The 20,804-nt window shown below is 36.7% G+C and overlaps 1 protein-coding gene across 2 annotated transcripts in view; it reads right to left on the bottom strand.

The window, feature by feature from the left end:
• The window catches only part of TTC29 (tetratricopeptide repeat domain 29), a 279,537-nt gene that overhangs the window by 185,445 nt on the left and 73,288 nt on the right, over positions 1 to 20,804 (bottom strand). For both annotated transcript variants that reach the window (XR_012435150.1, XM_045392931.2), the window contains exon 7: positions 5,823 to 6,035. Coding sequence is in view for 1 of the 2 variants with exons in the window: in XM_045392931.2 (XP_045248866.1) it covers positions 5,823 to 6,035 (213 nt within the window). In the remaining variant the exon portion in view is untranslated. The remainder of the gene's footprint in view (positions 1 to 5,822; positions 6,036 to 20,804) is intronic.

Here is a 20,804-nt window from a genome sequence, read left to right on the forward strand (position 1 = left end):
ACAGTGCAATCAAACTAGAACTCAGGACTAAGAAACTCAATCAAAACCGCTCAACTACATGGAAACTGAACAACCTGCTCCTGAATGACTACTGGGTACATAACGAAATGAAGGCAGAAATAAAGATGTTCTTTGAAACCAATGAGAACAAAGATACAACATACCAGAATCTCTGGGACACATTTAAAGCAGTGTGTAGAGGGAAATTTATAGCACTAAATGCCCACAAGAGAAAGCAGGAAAGATCTAAAATTGACACTCTAACATCGCAATTAAAAGAACTAGAGAAGCAAGAGCAAACACATTCAAAAGCTAGCAGAAGGCAAGAAATAACTAAGATCAGAGCAGAACTGAAGGAGATAGAGACACAAAAAACCCTCCAAAAAATCAATGAATCCAGGAGTTGGTTTTTTGAAAAGATCAACAAAATTGACAGACCGCTAGCAAGACTAATAAAGAAGAAAAGAGAGAAGAATCAAATCGACGCAATAAAAAATGATAAAGGGGATATCACCACTGACCCCACAGAAATACAAACTACCATCAGAGAATACTATAAACACCTCTACGCAAATAAACTGGAAAATCTAGAAGAAATGGATAATTTCCTGGACACTTACACTCTCCCAAGACTAAACCAGGAAGAAGTTGAATCCCTGAATAGACCAATAGCAGGCTCTGAAATTGAGGCAATAATTAATAGCCTACCAACCAAAAAAAGTCCAGGACCAGATGGATTCACAGCTGAATTCTACCAGAGGTACAAGGAGGAGCTGGTACCATTCCTTCTGAAACTATTCCAATCAATAGAAAAAGAGGGAATCCTCCCTAACTCATTTTATGAGGCCAACATCATCGTGATACCAAAGCCTGGCAGAGACACAATAAAAAAAGAGAATTTTAGACCAATATCCCTGATGAACATCGATGCAAAAATCCTCAATAAAATACTGGCAAACCAGATTCAGCAACACATCAAAAAGCTTATCCACTATGATCAAGTGGGCTTCATCCCTGGGATGCAAGGCTGGTTCAACATTCACAAATCAATAAACATAATCCAGCATATAAACAGAACCAAAGACAAGAACCACATGATTATCTCAATAGATGCAGAAAAGGCTTTTGACAAAATTCAACAGCCCTTCATGCTAAAAACGCTCAATAAATTCGGTATTGATGGAACATACCTCAAAATCATAAGAGCTATTTATGACAAACCCACAGCCAATAGCATACTGAATGGGCAAAAACTGGAAAAATTCCCTTTGAAAACTGGCACAAGACAGGAATGCCCTCTCTCACCACTCCTATTCAACATAGTGTTGGAAGTTCTGGCTAGGGCAATGAGGCAAGAGAAAGAAATCAAGGGTATTCAGTTAGGAAAAGAAGAAGTCAAATTGTCCCTGTTTGCAGATGACATGATTGTATATTTAGAAAACCCCATTGTCTCAGCCCAAAATCTCCTTAAGCTGATAAGCAACTTCAACAAAGTCTCAGGATACAAAATTAATGTGCAAAAATCACAAGCATTCTTATACACCAGTAACAGACAAACAGAGAGCCAAATCAGGAATGAACTTCCATTCACAATTGCTTCAAAGAGAATAAAATACCTAGGAATCCAAATTACAAGGGATGTAAAGGACCTCTTCAAGGAGAACTACAAACCACTGCTCAGTGAAATCAAAGAGGACACAAACAAATGGAAGAACATACCATGCTCATGGATAGGAAGAATCAATATCGTGAAAATAGCCATACTGCCCAAGGTTATTTATAGATTCAATGCCATCCCCATCAAGCTACCAATGAGTTTCTTCACAGAATTGGAAAAAACTGCTTTAAAGTTCATATGGAACCAAAAAAGAGCCCGCATTGCCAAGACAATCCTAAGTCAAAAGAACAAAGCTGGAGGCATCATGTTACCTGACTTCAACCTATACTACAAGGCTACAGTAACCAAAACAGCATGGTACTGGTACCAAAACAGAGATATAGACCAATGGAACAGAACAGAGTCCTCAGAAATAATACCACACATCTACAGCCAGCTGATCTTTGACAAACCTGAGAGAAACAAGAAATGGGGAAAGGATTCCCTATTTAATAAATGGTGCTGGGAAAATTGGCTAGCCATAAGTAGAAAGCTGAAACTGGATCCTTTCCTTACTCCTTATACGAAAATTAATTCAAGATGGATTAGAGACTTAAATGTTAGACCTAATACCATAAAAATCCTAGAGGAAAACCTAGGTAGTACCATTCAGGACATAGGCATGGGCAAAGACTTCATGTCTAAAACACCAAAAGCAACGGCAGCAAAAGCCAAAAATTGACAAATGGGATCTCATTAAACTAAAGAGCTTCTGCACAGCAAAAGAAACTACCATCAGAGTGAACAGGCAACCTACAGAATGGGAGAAAATTTTTGCAATCTACTCATCTGACAAAGGGCTAATATCCAGAACCTACAAAGAACTCAAACAAATTTACAAGAAAAAAACAAACAACCCCATCGAAAAGTGGGCAAAGGATATGAACAGACAGTTCTCAAAAGAAGACATTCATACAGCCAACAGACACATGAAAAAATGCTCATCATCACTGGCCATCAGAGAAATGCAAATCAAAACCACAATGAGATACCATCTCACACCAGTTAGAATGGCGATCATTAAAAAGTCAGGAAACAGCAGGTGCTGGAGAGGATGTGGAAAAATAGGAACACTTTTACACTGTTGGTGGGATTGTAAACTAGTTCAACCATTATGGAAAACAGTATGGCGATTCCTCAAGGATCTAGAACTAGATGTACCATATGACCCAGCCATCCCATTACTGGGGATATACCCAAAGGATTATAAATCATGCTGCTATAAAAACACATGCACACGTATGTTTATTGCGGCACTATTCACAATAGCAAAGACTTGGAATCAACCCAAATGTCCATCAGTGACAGACTGGATTAAGAAAATGTGGCACATATACACCATGGAATACTAGGCAGCCATAAAAAAGGATGAGTTTGTGTCCTTTGTAGGGACATGGATGCAGCTGGAAACCATCATTCTTAGCAAACTATCACAAGAACAGAAAACCAAACACCGCATGTTCTCACTCATAGGTGGGAACTGAACAATGAGATCACTTGGACTCGGGAAGGGGAACATCACACACCAGGACCTATTATGGGGAGGGGGGAGGGGGGAGGGATTGCATTGGGAGTTATACCTGATGTAAATGACGAGTTGATGGGTGCTGACTAGTTGATGGGTGCAGCACAGCAACATGGCACAAGTATACATATGTAACAAACCTGCACGTTATGCACATGTACCCTAGAACTTAAAGTATAATAGTAAAAAAAAAAAGAGCAATGAGGAAAATAAAAAAAACAAAATACTCTTAAGCATAGGAGTAAATCATTGTGACCTTGTATTGGTGAAAGCCTTCTTAGTGATGATATCAGAAGCAAGAACAGCAAAAGAAAAACTAGACGAACTGAACTTTATCAAAATTAAAAACTTGTACTTCAATGAAAACCATCAGAAAGTGAAAATAAAACCCACAGAACAGGAGAAAGTATTTTCAAATCATATATTTAATGAAAGACTTGTACATAAAATATACACGGAATTCTTAAAACTCAATCATAAAAAAAAAATTTAAACCAGGCAAAGAATCTGAATAAAAATGTCTGCAGAGAAGATATCCAAACGGCCAAGAAGCACATGACAAAAAACCCTCAATGTTACTGGCCAACAGGGAAATGCAAATCAAATCCACAGTGAGATACCACATTACACCTACTAGGATGAGTATAATGAAGAAGATAAAAGTAACAAGTGCTGGTGAGGAAGTGGCTAAACTGAAACCCTCATGTATCACTACTGGAAATGTCAAATGGTGAAGCCACTTTGGAAAACTGGCAGCTCCTCAATAAGTTGAACACAGTTGTCATATAACCCAGTGATGCCACTCCTAAGCATACAATCAAGATCTTTGAAAAGTTGTACACAAATGTTCATTCTAGCATTATTCATAATAGGCAAAAGGTGGAAACAACTCATATGTCCATCAACTGATAAGTGAATAAAGAAAATGTGGTATAACCATGCAATGGAATGTGATTTGGCCCTACATGACGGATGAACCTTGAAAACATTATGTTAAGTAAAAGGTGTTGGCTGATGCTACATTTGCGCATTACACCAATGTACCCTAACAAAGGAGTTGGCCGACAGTTGGTGTCAATACCCCTTAAATACTATGTGAACCAATGTGAGGGGCATGCTTTATTTGGGTAATCATCAGCTTGCTCCTTTAGGCTCCCTGATCAACGTAGGAGACAAGAGTAACGGGATACTTTGTCCCAGAATATTTACCCTCTTTAAGAGCTCTGAAAAGTATTGTGCAATCCTTTAACCTATGTACTTTCTTCGAAGAAAAATGTGGGGACAAATATTTATTGGTTTTAAAAGACATTAAAAACTATAACAGCGTAAGAAGTAAGTCTTCTCTTGTTCTCCTGATCTGATCTTTGGTAAGCGAGAGATGCTTTTTGAAAGAAGACTGCTTGACAGGCTCTGACTGTTGGCAGAGACCCAAGGAACTGTTCTTTCTTTGTGAACTACCTTAAAACTTAGCAAAGTAAACCTAAAGCAATGTATCTTTTCCTAATCAATGCATTCCTTTTCATTGAAATTCCATGTAACTTTCCATGTGACTAAAGTTTGCTGCTGAAATTGATCTAAGAGCTAACTATGTATTTACCCTTTTGGGGGAAGATACTAGACCATTTATACAAAAGTAGTTCATTTAATGAGATGTATCTTTCAGGGGGTGATTTCCTGTGAGTATGTTGACTAATATTATTGAAAGAAGTTACAGAGAGACTAAGCTGTTTATTTTTACTCTTTAGTAAATTAAAATCACACCCAGGAAATCAGTCCTGCTCACTCTAAATAAGCCATCTATTATTTAATAAACCAATCAATTAAATATATCCACGAGCTAATACACTTTAGTTCAGGAGCATAACTTTTATCTTTTTCTCCTTCACGAAAAGGCTACTTTATTAATAAATTACTATATGGTAACAAAATATCCTTGCATTTCAGAAATTAAAAGCTTATAAGAATATGCTCCAAATTTTTTCTTTGTATTTTACATGTACAGAAATGATACAGACTATGAAAGACATGAGCAGCTCTCATAGAAGCATTTTCACTGCTTTAAGTGTACATATACATCACCTGGATATCTTGCTAACCTGGGGATCCTGCTGCAGTAGGTCTAGGGTGGGACCTGAGACCCTGGCTGTTATAACATGCTGAAGCTGCTGGTCCAAGGCCACATTTGATCTAAAATATATTACAGTCCTATTTTCCTGTTACTGATAACTAAATATATAGCATATTTTCCTTGTTACCTGACAATGGGGAATGTGCAAACAATGAAAGGTCTCTAAGACTCCAAGGAATATACAACCACATACACACATGCACATTGCACATACCCACACTTAACTTTTGCAGATGATCTTACCCTCTCACTTTAGGTTCTTTGTTTTACAGCACTACCCCCAGTGGATTGTAATTTTGGAGATAAAGCTTTCTAGAAACTAATGGATTTCTTGTTATCAGCACTAAGGCACCTCCATTTTACAGTGAAATTTGAAAGTAAATTGATGGCATTTGTCTTTGCATTTCATAGGAAATAATCACCCTAACACTTGACGATTTTTACTTCACTCTTGGGAGAACCAGTGTCTACCCATTAAAGAAAACAATGTGAGAGTGTTCTTTTCCACCCACCTTCTTTGGCGATTTCAGAAGCTTTTATTAGAATTTTGATGGCCTGTTTGTATTCTTTATTTTGCAGCATTTTGTCTGAGAGTAATCTGTAAGTCCTCAGGAGACTCTCACAGGCCAACAAGTTGAGAGAGCGGCCTGTCTCATCCTTCCATATCCGCCCCTGCGTCAATTGATGGAATGCTTCATAATGCTCAGCAGCTTCCAGAAGCTGACCTGAAGAATAAAAGCCATTCATAAGTATAAAGCAGAGGTCAGAATGTGTTTTCAGAAATTTTGCATAAATTTTAGCTTTACTATTAAATGGAGAAACACCATGGATTATGGTGAAGGATTTCTAAGGCTGAAGATGAATTAAACTGGGAAAGGAGCTATCTCTAATTGGACCTCAGTTTCAGCATGAATTTTAGATAGACACCTGCAAGAGGGAGGGATGTACTCTGGCTAGTAGAAATTTACTGGGCTTGCATATGTTTAGAGAGGGTGTAAAAGGCCAGCAATGATTATTAATCACCATCATATTGGCTAATATTTCTTTAACATTATGTATGCCATGCATCCTGCTATGTGCTTTATATGTATTTCTCATTTTATCTTCAAAACAATCCAATGGAGTGGGACTGTTCTGATTTCCTATTACAGAATAGAAAGCCAAAACTTAGTAAGGTTAAGAATTTTGCTCAAGATGGCAAGTCTAGTGCTATAATATCCAGGAAATCTGACTCTAGAGCTGATACTATCAACCAATATCCTCTACTGCTTTCCCAACAGATGGCAATTTCATCATTCTTTTTTTCTTTTCTTTTCACTCTGTCACTCAGGCTGGAGTGTAATGGTGCAATCACAGCTTACTGCAGCCTTGAACTCCTGAGCTCAAGCAATCCTCCCACCTCAGCCTCCCAATTTCATCATTCTTAAAAAAGAATGCATCCATTATAAACTTCAAATTCAAACATTATGGCTCCTTAAACTGCTTCTCGGCCGGGCGCGGTGGCTCACACCTGTAATCCCAGCACTTTGGGAGGCCAAGGCGGGCGGATCATGAGGTCAGGAGATCGAGACCATCCTGGCGAACACGGTGAAACCTTGTCTCTACTGAAAATACAAAAAAAGTAGCAGGGCGAGGTGGCGGGCATCTGTAGTCCCAGCTACTCGGGAGGCTGAGGCAGGAGAATGGTGTTAACCCGGGAGGCGGCAGAGCTTGCAGTGAGCGGAGATCCCACCACTGCACTCCAGCCTGGGCGACAGAGCAAGACACCGTCTCAAAAAAACAAAACAAAACAAAACAAAAAACTGCTTCTCAAAGTTTGACTGGACTTTCCAATGAGGTTTTTGTATATCCTATTTAGCTTTGAATAATTAGAATGTAACTAACTGCCTTTTTGGGGATTTTACCCTATAATAAAATCCAAAATATATCTTCTCCAAGCTTAAACTCTAAATTAGCTGTAAGTAATTTCTTTCCTTAAAATATGAGCAAGCATATTTCTAGAAGAGGAGTCTGCAGCTCCATACAGTGGATTTAGTATTTTACTTGTTCATTTCCTCATGGGAATGCTCACAATATCCTGAAATGTAAATACTCTTTTCTGGTATTGGAGTTACATAATTGGAATTGATATAAAGAACACTTACATCTAGGCACTCCAACCATAGTGGTTAAGAGTGTGGGCTCCAAGCAGATGGCCTGTTCCTATCCCAGCTTTCCCAGCTTTTGTTTAGCCTCAGGCTAATTACTGCCCTCTGTGTGCCTTACTTTATTCTTCTGCAAAATAGGATTACTGTGTAACTTTTCAAGGTACTATTGTGAGAAATGAATTCATGCATGTACAATTATACGTTACAGGGCACCTGCTCAGGAAACACAGCTAATGTGATCAGTTGGTACAGTAATAATATCTTCAGAAACTCCAGCAGGCAAACTGAAATATAGCCACTAATTTATTATGTTTATTAAGTATAACTTACTCTTCCCACAAAAAACAAAAATTAGTTGAGTCCCTATAACAATATTATCATGACATATTAAATTAACCTATGCAGGTTATATTAGACTCAATATCTTTCCTCAAATGAATTTCATTGAATAGTGTTGGTTGGAGCTGCTTCCATGACTATTGCATATAATTTCTTCCTATTTGTTGCATTGAATTTGTTACCAAAATTAGTATTAAAGAATGCACATAGAAATAAGAATAGTAGTCTCAAAGAAAAACAACCAGTGGTGGTGGGTAATCAGTAAACACTCTGTAAAAATTCAGTGGACAGTCCAGGCACAGTGGCTCACACCTATAATCCTAGCACTTTGAGAGGCTGAGGCGGGTAGATCACGATGTCAGGAGTTTGAGACAGCCTGGCCAACATGGTGAAACCCTGTCTCTGCTAAAAATACAAAAAATCAGCTGGCTGTGGTGGTGCACACTTGTAGTCCCAGCTACTCAGGAGGCTGAGGCAGGAGAATCGCTTGAACCCAGGAGGTGGAGATTGCAGTGAGCTGAGATCGTGCCACTGCACTCCAGCCTGGCAACAAAGCAAGATTCCATCTCAAAAAAAGAAAAAAGAAAAAAAAAAAGAAAAATTCAGTAGACATAGACAGTCTAAGTCCTTGCTGAGCCATGCAGGGGGGCATGTTAGCGAAGATACATACAGAAAGGGCAATGTGTACTGCAGATTTGTTTATAAATTTATATTATGAAACTTTCATATGATAGGAGACTGCAAGCCATAGGGATGATTTTATACAAGTCTATCTTGTTACATGAACAAGTGTTTATGATAAGTAAATATATTAGGAAATATAAACAAATTTAGAAAGCATTATCAGTGCTATATCTGGGAGGTAGGATTATGGGTAACAGATGGTTTCTTTTTTGATTTTCTGTTTTCTTTTTCTTGTTTTTTTTTTTCTGTTTGCTTATTAGCATTTCCTAAAGTTTCCATCATCAAAGCATGTTTATTTTGTCATCAGGATATACAATGAAAGTCATTTAAGAAATAATGCTCAGTCCCTGTTTCACATTGATACAAATACTCAAGGTTGAAGTTCATGGCTCTCATCTATCTTTACTTCTAGCTGACACTTTTTTCTTACCTTCCAGAAAAACAGGCATAATTTTTCATCTCTCCCATGTAGCACCTCTTACCAGAAACACCTTGCTCCAAATACCCACGACCCTCATTTTTAAAAACTAGAATGGAGCATTGACATATTTGTGCGTTATATTTCCTCTGTTAACTGTATTTCTGCCTATGAAGTATACCACTGTAGCCCTGGAAAGATGTATACAAGAGTTCCGTTTCTTTTTTCATCTAGTGTCCATCTATTCATAAAGTACAGACACGTATTTCTTTTTGGCCATGTAAATAGGGAAAGGAGGATATAGAATGCTGTGAGAAAAACAGATAGTTCCAGAATAGATAGGGATCATAAAGGATATGAAGCTCTGGGTAACTCAATTAGAATTAGATGCAAATGAGGTATAATGATGTCAATAGCAAATGAGAACAGATATCTATCTCCAAAATTTGATCTATATGGGGGCAGAAAGGGGAGGTGAGGGGAGGGTCGAGTAGGAAAAGAAGAAGTGGAAGAAATCGGGACAAAATGGGAGGTGGGAAGAGTGGAGTGAAGGCTGGGGCTGTGTCTTCGTATTCCACATCAGCCAGATGTCCTCTGTGTTATGTTACTGGGTCTTGGGTTGCTGTTAGGTATCCTGGATAAGGCTGCCAAAGCAGGAGTGAAATGAGGATTGTCCTCAGGACACTGGTTTCATCTGGTGCCTTCAGAAGGCAACCTTGGGATGGTTAGAAATAATAGTAGTCTTTTCAGTTGGATTTGCTTTTTGCTAGAGCTGCAGGGCTAGTATCAATGTACTACTTAGCTCATGGTTATTGGCCAAAGTTCAGCTCTCAGAAGGGTCTGTTTGGAGTCTTCCCTGAGGTAGGAGCTTGAGATGCTTGGGTAAAAGAGAACAGTGACCTACTCTTTCATGAAGGTCTATTAGGTGCTAGTCAAAATGCAGGGCTTTTCTCCCCTCTACACATTAACTTACTGAACATTCCAAAAACTGGTGAAGTATATATGATTGTTGCTTTTTCACTAAAGAGGAAACTGAGACTCACAAAGTTTATATGACTCAAGTATATGCCCCAGATTTATCATAAGTGATGATTAGGATTTAAACCCAAGGTCACCAAAAGCCCACACAACTGGTTCCACCACATCAGATACTAGTAAACAAATAAAGAGCCAGGAAACTTAGGTGGAGTGAGATAAATTCTCTGGACATGAATCTCTTGTGTTAAAAATGATGACCAAATTTGCATGATTCCTAGTCTCTTCCAGTTCTATAATTCTCCAACTTTGCTCAGGCCACCATAGGTCACCTTTAAGAAAAGCACAGATGTGAGCCCCTGATGTGCTTCTGATCGGTCTTTCTGAAGAAGCAGTTGTATAACCAGCTGTTTCTGAATTCCCTGCTCTCTTCTAAGCCATGCAGTGACATCTGTGGGGGGCTCTGGAATTCTGTGGGTACCCTAGACTCAGGCACCTGTGGCCTCATCTCACTATTCATGGTTTCACTTCCCCCTGCTTCACCATTTTCCCACAGATGAGGTCAGTGGGGTCCTGATTAGTACTATTTTAAATGGAGGTCCCTACTACACAGAAGCAGTTTTCCAGTCCTTCTTATATGTAGGGATTCATTTCTAAAAGCATTTGGTGGCAGTAAATAAGTCAGCAAGAAAATAAGCCAGCAAAGATTTGATCCAAATGACCACAAGCACACAAATGACTTATCTGCAATTTCTAAAGGCTGGCCAGAATTTAAAGCATATATTATGATATAGTAGAATATTTGATTAAAAATATTAAAAGATATGCCCATGCTATGAAGAGAGCATAATAATTTAAATATGCAAGCATTTCCCTTTAAGCATGATTAACAGTGATATGATTTCCATCCAATGTCTATTTCCAACTGTGAATTGGAGTTTTAAAATCATCTTGTTTTCTGAGTAATCATTCTGATATTAATTAAGACTAGACATTTATTAAGATATAATGCATACTGCTTTTAACTGAAAATTTTAAATTCAATTTACCTGAGAGAAATATTATCAAAGACCTCAATATGGTGATCACTTTTACTAAGCTAAATATAAATATCAATGTAGATAATGAATCAGATTTTCTCACACGGCTCATAGCATTCCTTTATAACTTCTACAAAGTGTTCATATTTAGTCTACCTTTTGGCACCAAATAAACTTTAACACAACAGGATCTAGAAATCTCACTTGGTTCTGATGTCAATCTTTTAGAAGGACAAGAACAAGTGTTTAAGCGTCCAAGGTCTGTCCTCCTCTGGAATTATCAAGTGTTGACATTATTTTCCATCAAGGAATAGGGACAGCAAAAAGAGGAATAATTTTACCAATGTATCACAAATATAAAAGTTCACAGAAAACAGGACAAAAAAGAAGGCCTGGGGACTATTCACAGGTATGAAAGTCTTGGTAGGGGAAAGTGAGTTTTCTCATGGTGCACCAGGAATCACCCAAAGATCTTCATCATCACCGTGAGTAACCAGATCACAGTGGTAACCACAGTAAGGAAGACACACTAACTGCTGAATTAAAGGCCTGCATGCATGGCTCCATAGCAAGCACAAGTCCAGACAGTCCACCAACATTTCATGTGAACCAGGGAAGAAAATAGAGCCAAAATGTTTTGTTACAGAGGCTGGGGATGGCCCTCCACAACTACCCTAAGTAGTCAATTTATTTCAATAATATGAAGTAGGATCAGAAAACACATCTTAGGAGAACACTGCGAACAACTGCATTAAACAAGAGTATCCAGGTATGAATAGAAGTAGCCTAAACCTAGTTTTGTTTTGTTCATCAATTATATGACATCTACATAAACAACGAGGAGTTTGGCATGCATTCATAGTTTTTCAACTAAAGGAACGAGCACTCAAAATAAAACTACTACAAGGGAGTTTTATTTTATCTAAAGCCCACTCAGACAAGAAATCCATCCATTTATTTAAAAATACAAACAAAACCCAAACAATGTTGTCAACTGTAAAATGCTTGGTAGGATGTTAAGACAAACACTATGCAGAGAAAATAAGATTTTATATAGTTGGGTATTATCCAAATTGTTGCTTACCCTCTTCCCTGCACAACATCTCTGAAAGTTTATAGATATTTGTTGTATCACAGCAGATGTCTAGAACAAATATTAAGCAAAGGAGAATGTATATGATCTCTCCCATTTTAGTTTTTTTTTAAAGTAGGAAGATTGACTAGATATTAACACAAATGGGTTTAAATGTGAAGCTGCCATAAAAGCAGGAACATAAATGTAATTCTCCCAGCCGCTATTTTGATGCACATTTTTGATTCCATGAATATTTTATGAAATGGCCCAAACTAAAGCCATATAACATTCCTGCATTACTGATGCTTGCGCCCGTAAGCTACGAACATTAGAGGCATGATTGAGTGCATTAAAATGAACTCATTCAGCAGTGCATTGATTACTTGAAGGGGGAGGGAAACAAAAAAAGAAAAAAAAGGAAAAAAAGAAGTTGCTCCACTTAAGAAAACAGCATACAAATCTAAAGTTTGCAACACATTAAGGGCAAAAACAAGTTTAAATAAAATAATATGCCATAAATACAGCATGACTCTGTCCAGATCTGACATTAATTAGACAAGGTGTTAATTATGTCCAAAGATGGCTGCTGGTATTGTTCAGGTAATTTAAAATGTCACAATCTCTAAGACGCATAGACTGGTCTGTTTTAGCTCCATGCATCAGCAATTCTGAAAATAGGTAATTATTTCCTTTTCTATCGACTTGTACATTTGCCAGTAAAAACAATGCTGCAGAAACAATTGCATGAAAATAATTTGACAGATCCATAAGACCTGTTTCTTCAGCAGCACTGGTATAAGTCTTAAGCAGATTTAGTTCGAAATTGTGCACATTTGCTGAAGACTTTAGGGAAATATTCCACTTTAGTTTAAAACAACAACCTAAAGGAACAATCAAGCTTTACGTGTATTATATTACATTTTAATCTGGAGCTACTGGACATCTTTGGTGCAAATTACCATTCTGTACAACAGAGAGATAAAATCTGCTAGAAGCAATATTGAACAGTAGCAAAAAGAGAAAAATGTTATTGCCCCTTTGTAAAAACAAAAGACACTGCTTTCCATTTTGTCTTAACTGCATGAACAATTTATACTATCTTAAGGTTTTTACATTCAATTATGATAATTATAACAGCACTACAAATGCTGAAATAGTTAAGGGCTTGCCACACTTCCAGCGGAAACTATCACTTTCAAGGGTTTATCTCCTGTCACAAGAGATTTGTTGTGCACTATAACCCACTGCACACCATTGCAAAATGGAATGCTGGAAAACAAAGATTTTGTTCAGTAACTCAATAGCATCCCTAATAAACTGAGAAGAAAATGTGCCCATAACTTTTGAATAGCTACTTTTAGATATTTAGAAGAAATGTAAGATGCTAGTTTAAAAACGGAATCCTCTCTTTATCATTTGGAGTGCTGATTTCAAGTGGACATTATAGGAATGCTACCACACACCAGTTAAAGAGTATCGGTCATATTGACCAGACAATGAAAACAATCCCATGTAGACAGGTTTGGGAGAACCTCATCCAGGCTTTTATTACTGATGTTGGAAATAAAAGTTCACTTTTTTTAAATCTAGAAATTTGCCTGGATCTCCAAAATATTCTGGAGGAAGTGTTATTAATTGTTGCTGCTTATGATTTTAGACAGCTGAATTGTGGCCAGTAAGCAAGTCTGGCTGCTCTTGGTCAACAAACCTCCAACAGTTGGTTTCAATTTAAGTTTTATGATTTCTAAAGATTAAGTATTAGGCAGCTTACTCTTAAAAGAGCATAACTGGAGGTATCAAAATTACTCAAAAAATTTATTTTAAAAAAGTAACACATGTGTATAATGTATAAAAAGTAAAAAATTAATATCAGCCATTATGAACCTTATATAGTTGGTAGAGTTGACTATTTTCCTTATATAATAAATTGTTTTACTTTAATGTTCCCACCTTATCTTAAAATACTAAGTAAAAAGTGTCGATAGGTATAAACATCTGAGGAGAAATAAAGTTAATATTGACATTAGATCAACCATTGAATTATATTTGCACAAGCCTTAATCAATAATGTAATTTTTACTTGAATTAGATATTGCTCATGCTTTTATATAAACCACATTCAATTTGATTTCTACATGTTTATGTGAGCAAAGAGAAAGGTATGGAAACATCTATGCCAAAGTATCAGTATTGATTATTGAAGATGGTGATGAGGAGAGTGAGGAGAGTTAACTTTTCCCCTCTACTTCTATGTTTTGATGTATGACTAATGTGTTATTTTGGATATTATGACAAAACACAAAAAAACTGAAAATAAGATATTTAGATGAGTATGGAGGGAGAGAAATAATGTTAGTTGAACTTTTAGTATGTGCCAGGCATGACAGTAGCTGCTGCTGCTCTTTCTCTGTGTGTGTGTGTATGTGTATGTGTGCCTGTCTGTGTATAACCTTACTTCACTCACCTTCAGGTGTTAGTATCTTTTTGAGATGAGGAAACTGAGCCTCAGGAATTGTCTTGCCTAAATTCACATACTCAGTAGGTGGCGAACCAATGTCCAAAGCCCACTGTGGCTTTACTTCTTCAGGGTCACTCTCCTTTTTAGAAAATGGGTCAAATATTTAACATCAAAGCCAGAGACCAAGTTTTGGCCATCTGCCCCAGTGATATCATTGGACCATTTACACACTGCTTCTGAGCTTCCTTTCCTTAACAATTCTGAAGCATGGACAACTATGCCAAGCTCCAGATGTGGTTGCAACGGATGCAAAACAATTGTCAGCACCTTGCTCAGTGCCTGGTGCTTCACAGACATCCAGTAACTTTTCACGTGGAGTTATCTAGTTTTTTTTTTTTAATTTTCAAGTTTGCAATTTGTTGTGAATCTGGATGGGTCTTTTATAGGGAATACCTTAAAAGTTAAATGTTATGGAATAATATCACTTTTTCAGATTAAATGCCAGCTGAGGCACTAATTGGAAACAGCACACTTCATCCAACTCTAACACAATACATAATCCTTACACTCCTGGTCAGTTGTACCTCTGAAGAGAGATTTTAGGGGCAGTGCCTCTTCTTAGACAGAGGAAATACTGCCTCCTGAACAGTTTATTCAGTATAGCAAGAACGGTGGGCTCGGTGCCACTGTTCAAGACCTCCTTGCAAAGCTTTGAAAAAAGAAAAACCTGCTGCAGAGCGGGCACCTTTGAATGAGGCTTCCTCTCAGTGCTACTCGTTAAGCAGTAAATAATTAAAACACCCTGAAAAAGACAGGTAAAATACAAGCAGCAATGTCAGTATCACAGACATGAAAGAGAAGGGGAAGAAAATGAATTGAAAAAAAAAAGAAGCAATGAAATAATTCATTTGAAGCTCTAATAAAGTTTCATTTGCAGTCTTGTTTAAAGATATATCAGACTTTAGGGATGTAACCTAATTACATTTTTATTCTAAATTCCATTCAAAGATCTTGGACTTTGATTCTTTAACATAGATCAAACACGGTATAATTTTCTTGTGGCTATCAATACTTAAAAAGGATCTCTTCATTAAATACTATAAGGTCTTATGAACATGTACACATAGTAGATGAAGAATAAACTGACATGCCCCAAAAAGTGACAATTAATTTATGTAGAAATAGGAATGCTAATCCACTTCTATAAGAAAGTTTTTAACTATCAAATTCACTTTCATTCAAGTATCAAGTGACTCAGTTTCTACACTGGTCTAGTGTACCTTCGAAATGTTTACTAGGGCTGGCTTTCTAAATCCATTCTTGGAATTTACTCTGAAAAATGAAGTGTGCACATAGTGGCAGCGGGAAGTAGCCTCAAAATCACACAGACATTAAAAAGGAGGTGCTTTCAAGAGACCTGCAGTTTGAGTGTTAGTGAAGGGTATATGACCATCATCAATGCTTTACACTTAGGAACTAGTTTGATTGGCTTTATTCCATGTTGTTACCAGGAAGTCTGAATGCAATAATGCGTTTGCTCTTCCAGGGAATCATTTTGGAAAAACTTCCTCCAGAGGGACTTTTAAGATGCAAATTTGGGAGCAGTTTACAAATGGGAGAAATGAACAAGTAGGATTTCTTTTTTGACTATGAAGAGGAAAAATGCTCCCAATGAACTTGCTTAGTTGTACAAAAGATGTAACGAGACGGGAAAGTACACTAGGATTTAAACACCCGGATAGAGAAACCTACAGAGAGCTTTGGTCATGACTCAGCAGCAGCCATTGGGAGTTCCTGCTGGAGTTTTTGTTTGTTTGTGTTTTAATTTAATAAGATGTCCTTTATTAGTTTATGCCATTTTCTCTTGCAACACCCTGGACATAAAGGAGGCTTTATTGTTAAAAATTTTTAAATATGATAGTAATTTTAAATAGAAAATAAGAGTTATTTAAAACCAAAAATAACCATATTATGCTTGTCAAAATCTATTCATAGCAAACAAAGATGTTATCATCTCACCATTTTTGGTACATGAATACAATACCAGATTAAGAAAGGCAGAAGAAAATTTTCACATTCACTCTATTTAGGGTGACCAGCTCAAGTTTACCCAGGGCTTTCCTGGATCTGGAATCCCCTCAGTCCCAGGCAAATTAGGGTGACACTACCCTACAACTGACCCAAAATAACAAAAGATTTTGAAAATGTAATGCAATAAAGCAAAAAAAAAAAAAAAAAAGAAAAGAAAAGATATTTAGCAAAAATACAATACAAGTTTAGTTATTTTTAGGGCAAAACATATTGGCATGAATTAAACAACACAGGAAAAATCTTAAGTATCGCTGACACCACCATTAATCACTGAAAATATACTTATTTTGGTCAAGTTTCATTCTATTCTATAATATATCCATGCATAATTTTTACACAGTGTAAAGGACTGAATACAATTTTTCTACATACCTAGATTATTTTATTAGAATGACATTCCATATTATTTATTTTCATAATCACATTTTAAAAGGCTGTACAATATTTTTGGGGGGATATACACTTTAATCATCTATCTGTCTAGTATTTAGATTACTTCTCTAATGTTTTTAACTATCTTAACATTTTTAGAACTGGAATTGATAGATAAGGGAGTGTGGCAAATTTTACGATTGTTAGGTTGGTGCAAAAGTAATTGCAGTTCTTCCATTAAAAGTAATGGTAAAAATTGCAATTACTTTTGCACTAACCTAAAACCATTTACCATACTACTTTCCAAAACCATTTAAATGATTCACATCATCATGAGCAGCAACACACATGTGTTACTTTAAGAAATCATGATTACTTTTTTGTCCCTATTATAAGAAGTGTTAAATGGTTCTTTACAATTATTCAATTTGATTTTTAGGAAGTTGATTATTTTTCTATGTATTCATTACTTACCATATTTCATCTTTGGTGAATTTTCTGTATTTTTGCCATTATATTATAGTTACCAACATTTTTCTTACCAATTGATGGATACATAAAAAAATAGTTACTTAAGCTGTATTATATATAATGCATATAAAGTTAATTTTTCTCTTTTTCCCTACCTCCTGCCCGATATCTGAATACTGATGCTGTCTCCTCTGCTGTAATGTCTGATAATCATCCTTTCTTTCAATTTATTCAGCCACATACCAACCCACTCTCTTCACCAGTCTGACTGACTCCTGTATCTTCCTTCTGCTTTTCATTTCCTCTGTTGTAGGTTACATCACCCACATTTGTTGAACAGCCCAATTCATATGACAAAAAAACCTGTTATAAATCTGGCCAATCCTGTCTCTTCCCACTGACTCAGTTTGCTGATCTTTTTCTCTTCAACTTTGCTCTCCACATCTATTAACCTTCATGGATTTAGTTTTCTTTAAAAACCATCCTTTATAATGTGTAATCTGAATAGGCTAAAATGACATCAAGGATTAAGTAATGAGGGAGTTATGTGCTGGACCCACTGATAGAATGGGATACTCACTGAACATGACATGGGAAGCATGGGCTAGGGTAGGGCTGAGGAGAGAAGGCCTGATAAAGGCAAATAGCCAGAACTGTTGACAAATGGAAGAGGACATTAAAAAGGAGATATCTTTTTTTATTTATAATTTTGCCTGGGCGAGTCCTATTTCAGAAGCCTTTTCTTATCATACTTTTAATAAAATAAATCAAGAACAAAAACCCAGAAGGTCGACTTTGTAAGTTCTCTGCTGAGCAAATCCTTGCATAAGGAGATGGTGTTGGGTAGTGGAAAAAACACTGAATCTAAGATCTAAAGACACAGGTTTCCATCCTGGCTCTGACATGTTTTAGTTGTCATTTAATTTTATTCAGCCTTAAAAAAGAAGAGAATTTTGCAATATGTGACTTGGATGAACCTTAGGATATAATACTAAATGAAATAAGCCAGTCACAGAAGGACAAATACTTCATGATTCAACTTATTTGAGGTATCGAAAATAGTCAAACTCATAGAAGCAAAGAATAGAATGGTAGCTGCCAGGGGCAGGAGGGAGGAGGAGATAGGAAGTTGTTAATCAATGAGTATAAAACTTCAGCTATGCAAGATGAATCAGTTCTACAGATCCTCTGTACCATTTTGTGCCTATAGATAATAATATTTATTGGGAACTTAAAAATCTTTTGAGGATAGATCTCATTAAGTATTCTTACCACAATAAAATAAAAAAAGAAACAAAATAACCTCTTAATATCCTAGTTTCTGCTTCCTTAGAATGAGGATGAAATGCATGCATAAAAAAAATACTCAGTCTCCATCAATATACCTTCTTATGTGTTATTGCCATCATGTAGCTTGTAGATACATCTGACTTGTAAGTTTGTCTAAATGTTACTGTTAAATCAGTTTGAAAAACATGTAGAGATTGTTTGTGTTTATTTGTGTAGAGTATGATAGGGAGAGGGGAAAGCTCCTGGATATTAGGAGCTCTGGATTCAAGTCTAGCACCAGCTGCTAACTTTATGGCCATGGCAAAATTGTTCAATTACAGTGCTTCAGCTTAACACTTACCTATCAAATTAGGGTTTGGACTAGATTACTCTGAAGATCCAATATGACTCTAAAATTCATTCATCTAAAAGAATTGAACATAAATTCTCAACCCAGTTTTAAACAATTGAGGACTATTTTACAATTTGCTAAATCTATCTCGATGTGTTATTCCATAGACGCCAGGTTTTCCTGACCCTTAGTGCCACCCTTACAGCATCTCTTCTTGGACATCAGTTTTTAGGGATCGTAAGCATTTATGAAAAATTAATCACCAGAGAACAATTCCTTCTTCTATTTCCCACCCAAGTTACTACTCTTCAAAGTGTTACCTCATTTGTATGCAGTAGCCCAGCATCAAAGTGGAACAATAGGGACAAGCAGAAAAGCCTTCACGCTCCCTGAGACAAAGAGAATATGCACTGAGGAGGCACTGCACACACAACAGTGATCTTACCACTTGCAAAGGCAATGGGGAAGTTATTAATGGAGCCAAGCTTCCCCACTCTGTATGTGTTTAATGTTCTGAGGACAAAGATAAGAAAATCTTGAACACAAGAGGAACACAAGTCCCAAAGAAGAATAGTTTAAAGTTTTGCTAGATTGTTTAGTGACAGATTTGCATCCTCTATGTAGAACTACAGAGAGAACTTGGAGGACATAAACAATGGAGCAGAGAGATTACCAAGATAAAACGTCAGGAGTTAAAGGGAAGAATGAGATGTGATGAAGAGAGACCCCAAGGGAAGGCGAAGAGCAGACCAGGTGGGAAGTGTTGAGCGGGTTCACTAACATGGAGCTTCTCACCCCAGCTGCCCTGGGCTCCCTATGCTGGTCTCCCTGAGGACATTCACCAGTTTTACATGGGGATTCACTGAAATTGCTGCTTGTAGACCTAACACTGAGTTACAACAGTATAGTTAACTCTTCCTAGCCCTGGAAGTGAAAAGAGAAAGCAGTATTTATAAAGGCCCATGTGCCAAGGACAGCACTAGACACTTCACTTACCACATTTAGTTTCAAAACAAGTATCTGAAGGACTAGAATTTTTTTTTCTAATAATTAAAGAGAGGTACAAAGAGGTTAATACTAGGCTCCTTCTCTGCTTTTCATAAAGTGACATTTTGTCCCCCTAATTAGTAAATAATTTGACACACAGAGTTTTAATGACTAATCATTCTTTTTTTTATGACTGATCTTTCAATAATCATTTAAGCAGCCATAGAAATCAGAACTGGAGGTGAACTAAGAGCAGATAGCATCTGCTCCAACTCCCTCATTTTAGAGCTGAGGGAAGCAAGACTTATAATGATTAAATAACTCACCTAGATTTACATAGTTAATTAGCTAATGGCAGTGTCAAAAGAGAATCTAGGGTTACTACCCAGTCTAATACATTTTTCCACTGCTAGACTTGAGTGATGCTCAAATGTCATTTTAAGTAACAAGGCCAAGATACACATTCAACATCTATCAACTCTCCTTAATTTAACCCCCATGTACGAATTTGCAGCTTCTAATTTATTTTTATTCAATACTTGCGTCCTTCATTTTTAATATCCCTTACTGCCTAAAGACCGTTCAATCTGTGCTTAATTAACATCCCCCACCCCAAACATATTGTCTATCTCTAATAGTGTTGTGATTAGATCTACAGTAATTCTTTAATCTTCATGATTATCTTTTACCAGCTGTAAAAACCTAACCCTTTCAATAATTTGTAATTTAATGAGATTTCTAAAATTAGCTAGTTTAAAAAAACACTTAAAATATTTTTAAAAATTATAACTAAACAATACATGCACAAAGTAACCA

Source organism: Macaca fascicularis, chromosome 5 (genome assembly GCF_037993035.2).
Source record: "Macaca fascicularis isolate 582-1 chromosome 5, T2T-MFA8v1.1".
NCBI classification, from domain to species: domain Eukaryota; kingdom Metazoa; phylum Chordata; class Mammalia; order Primates; family Cercopithecidae; genus Macaca; species Macaca fascicularis.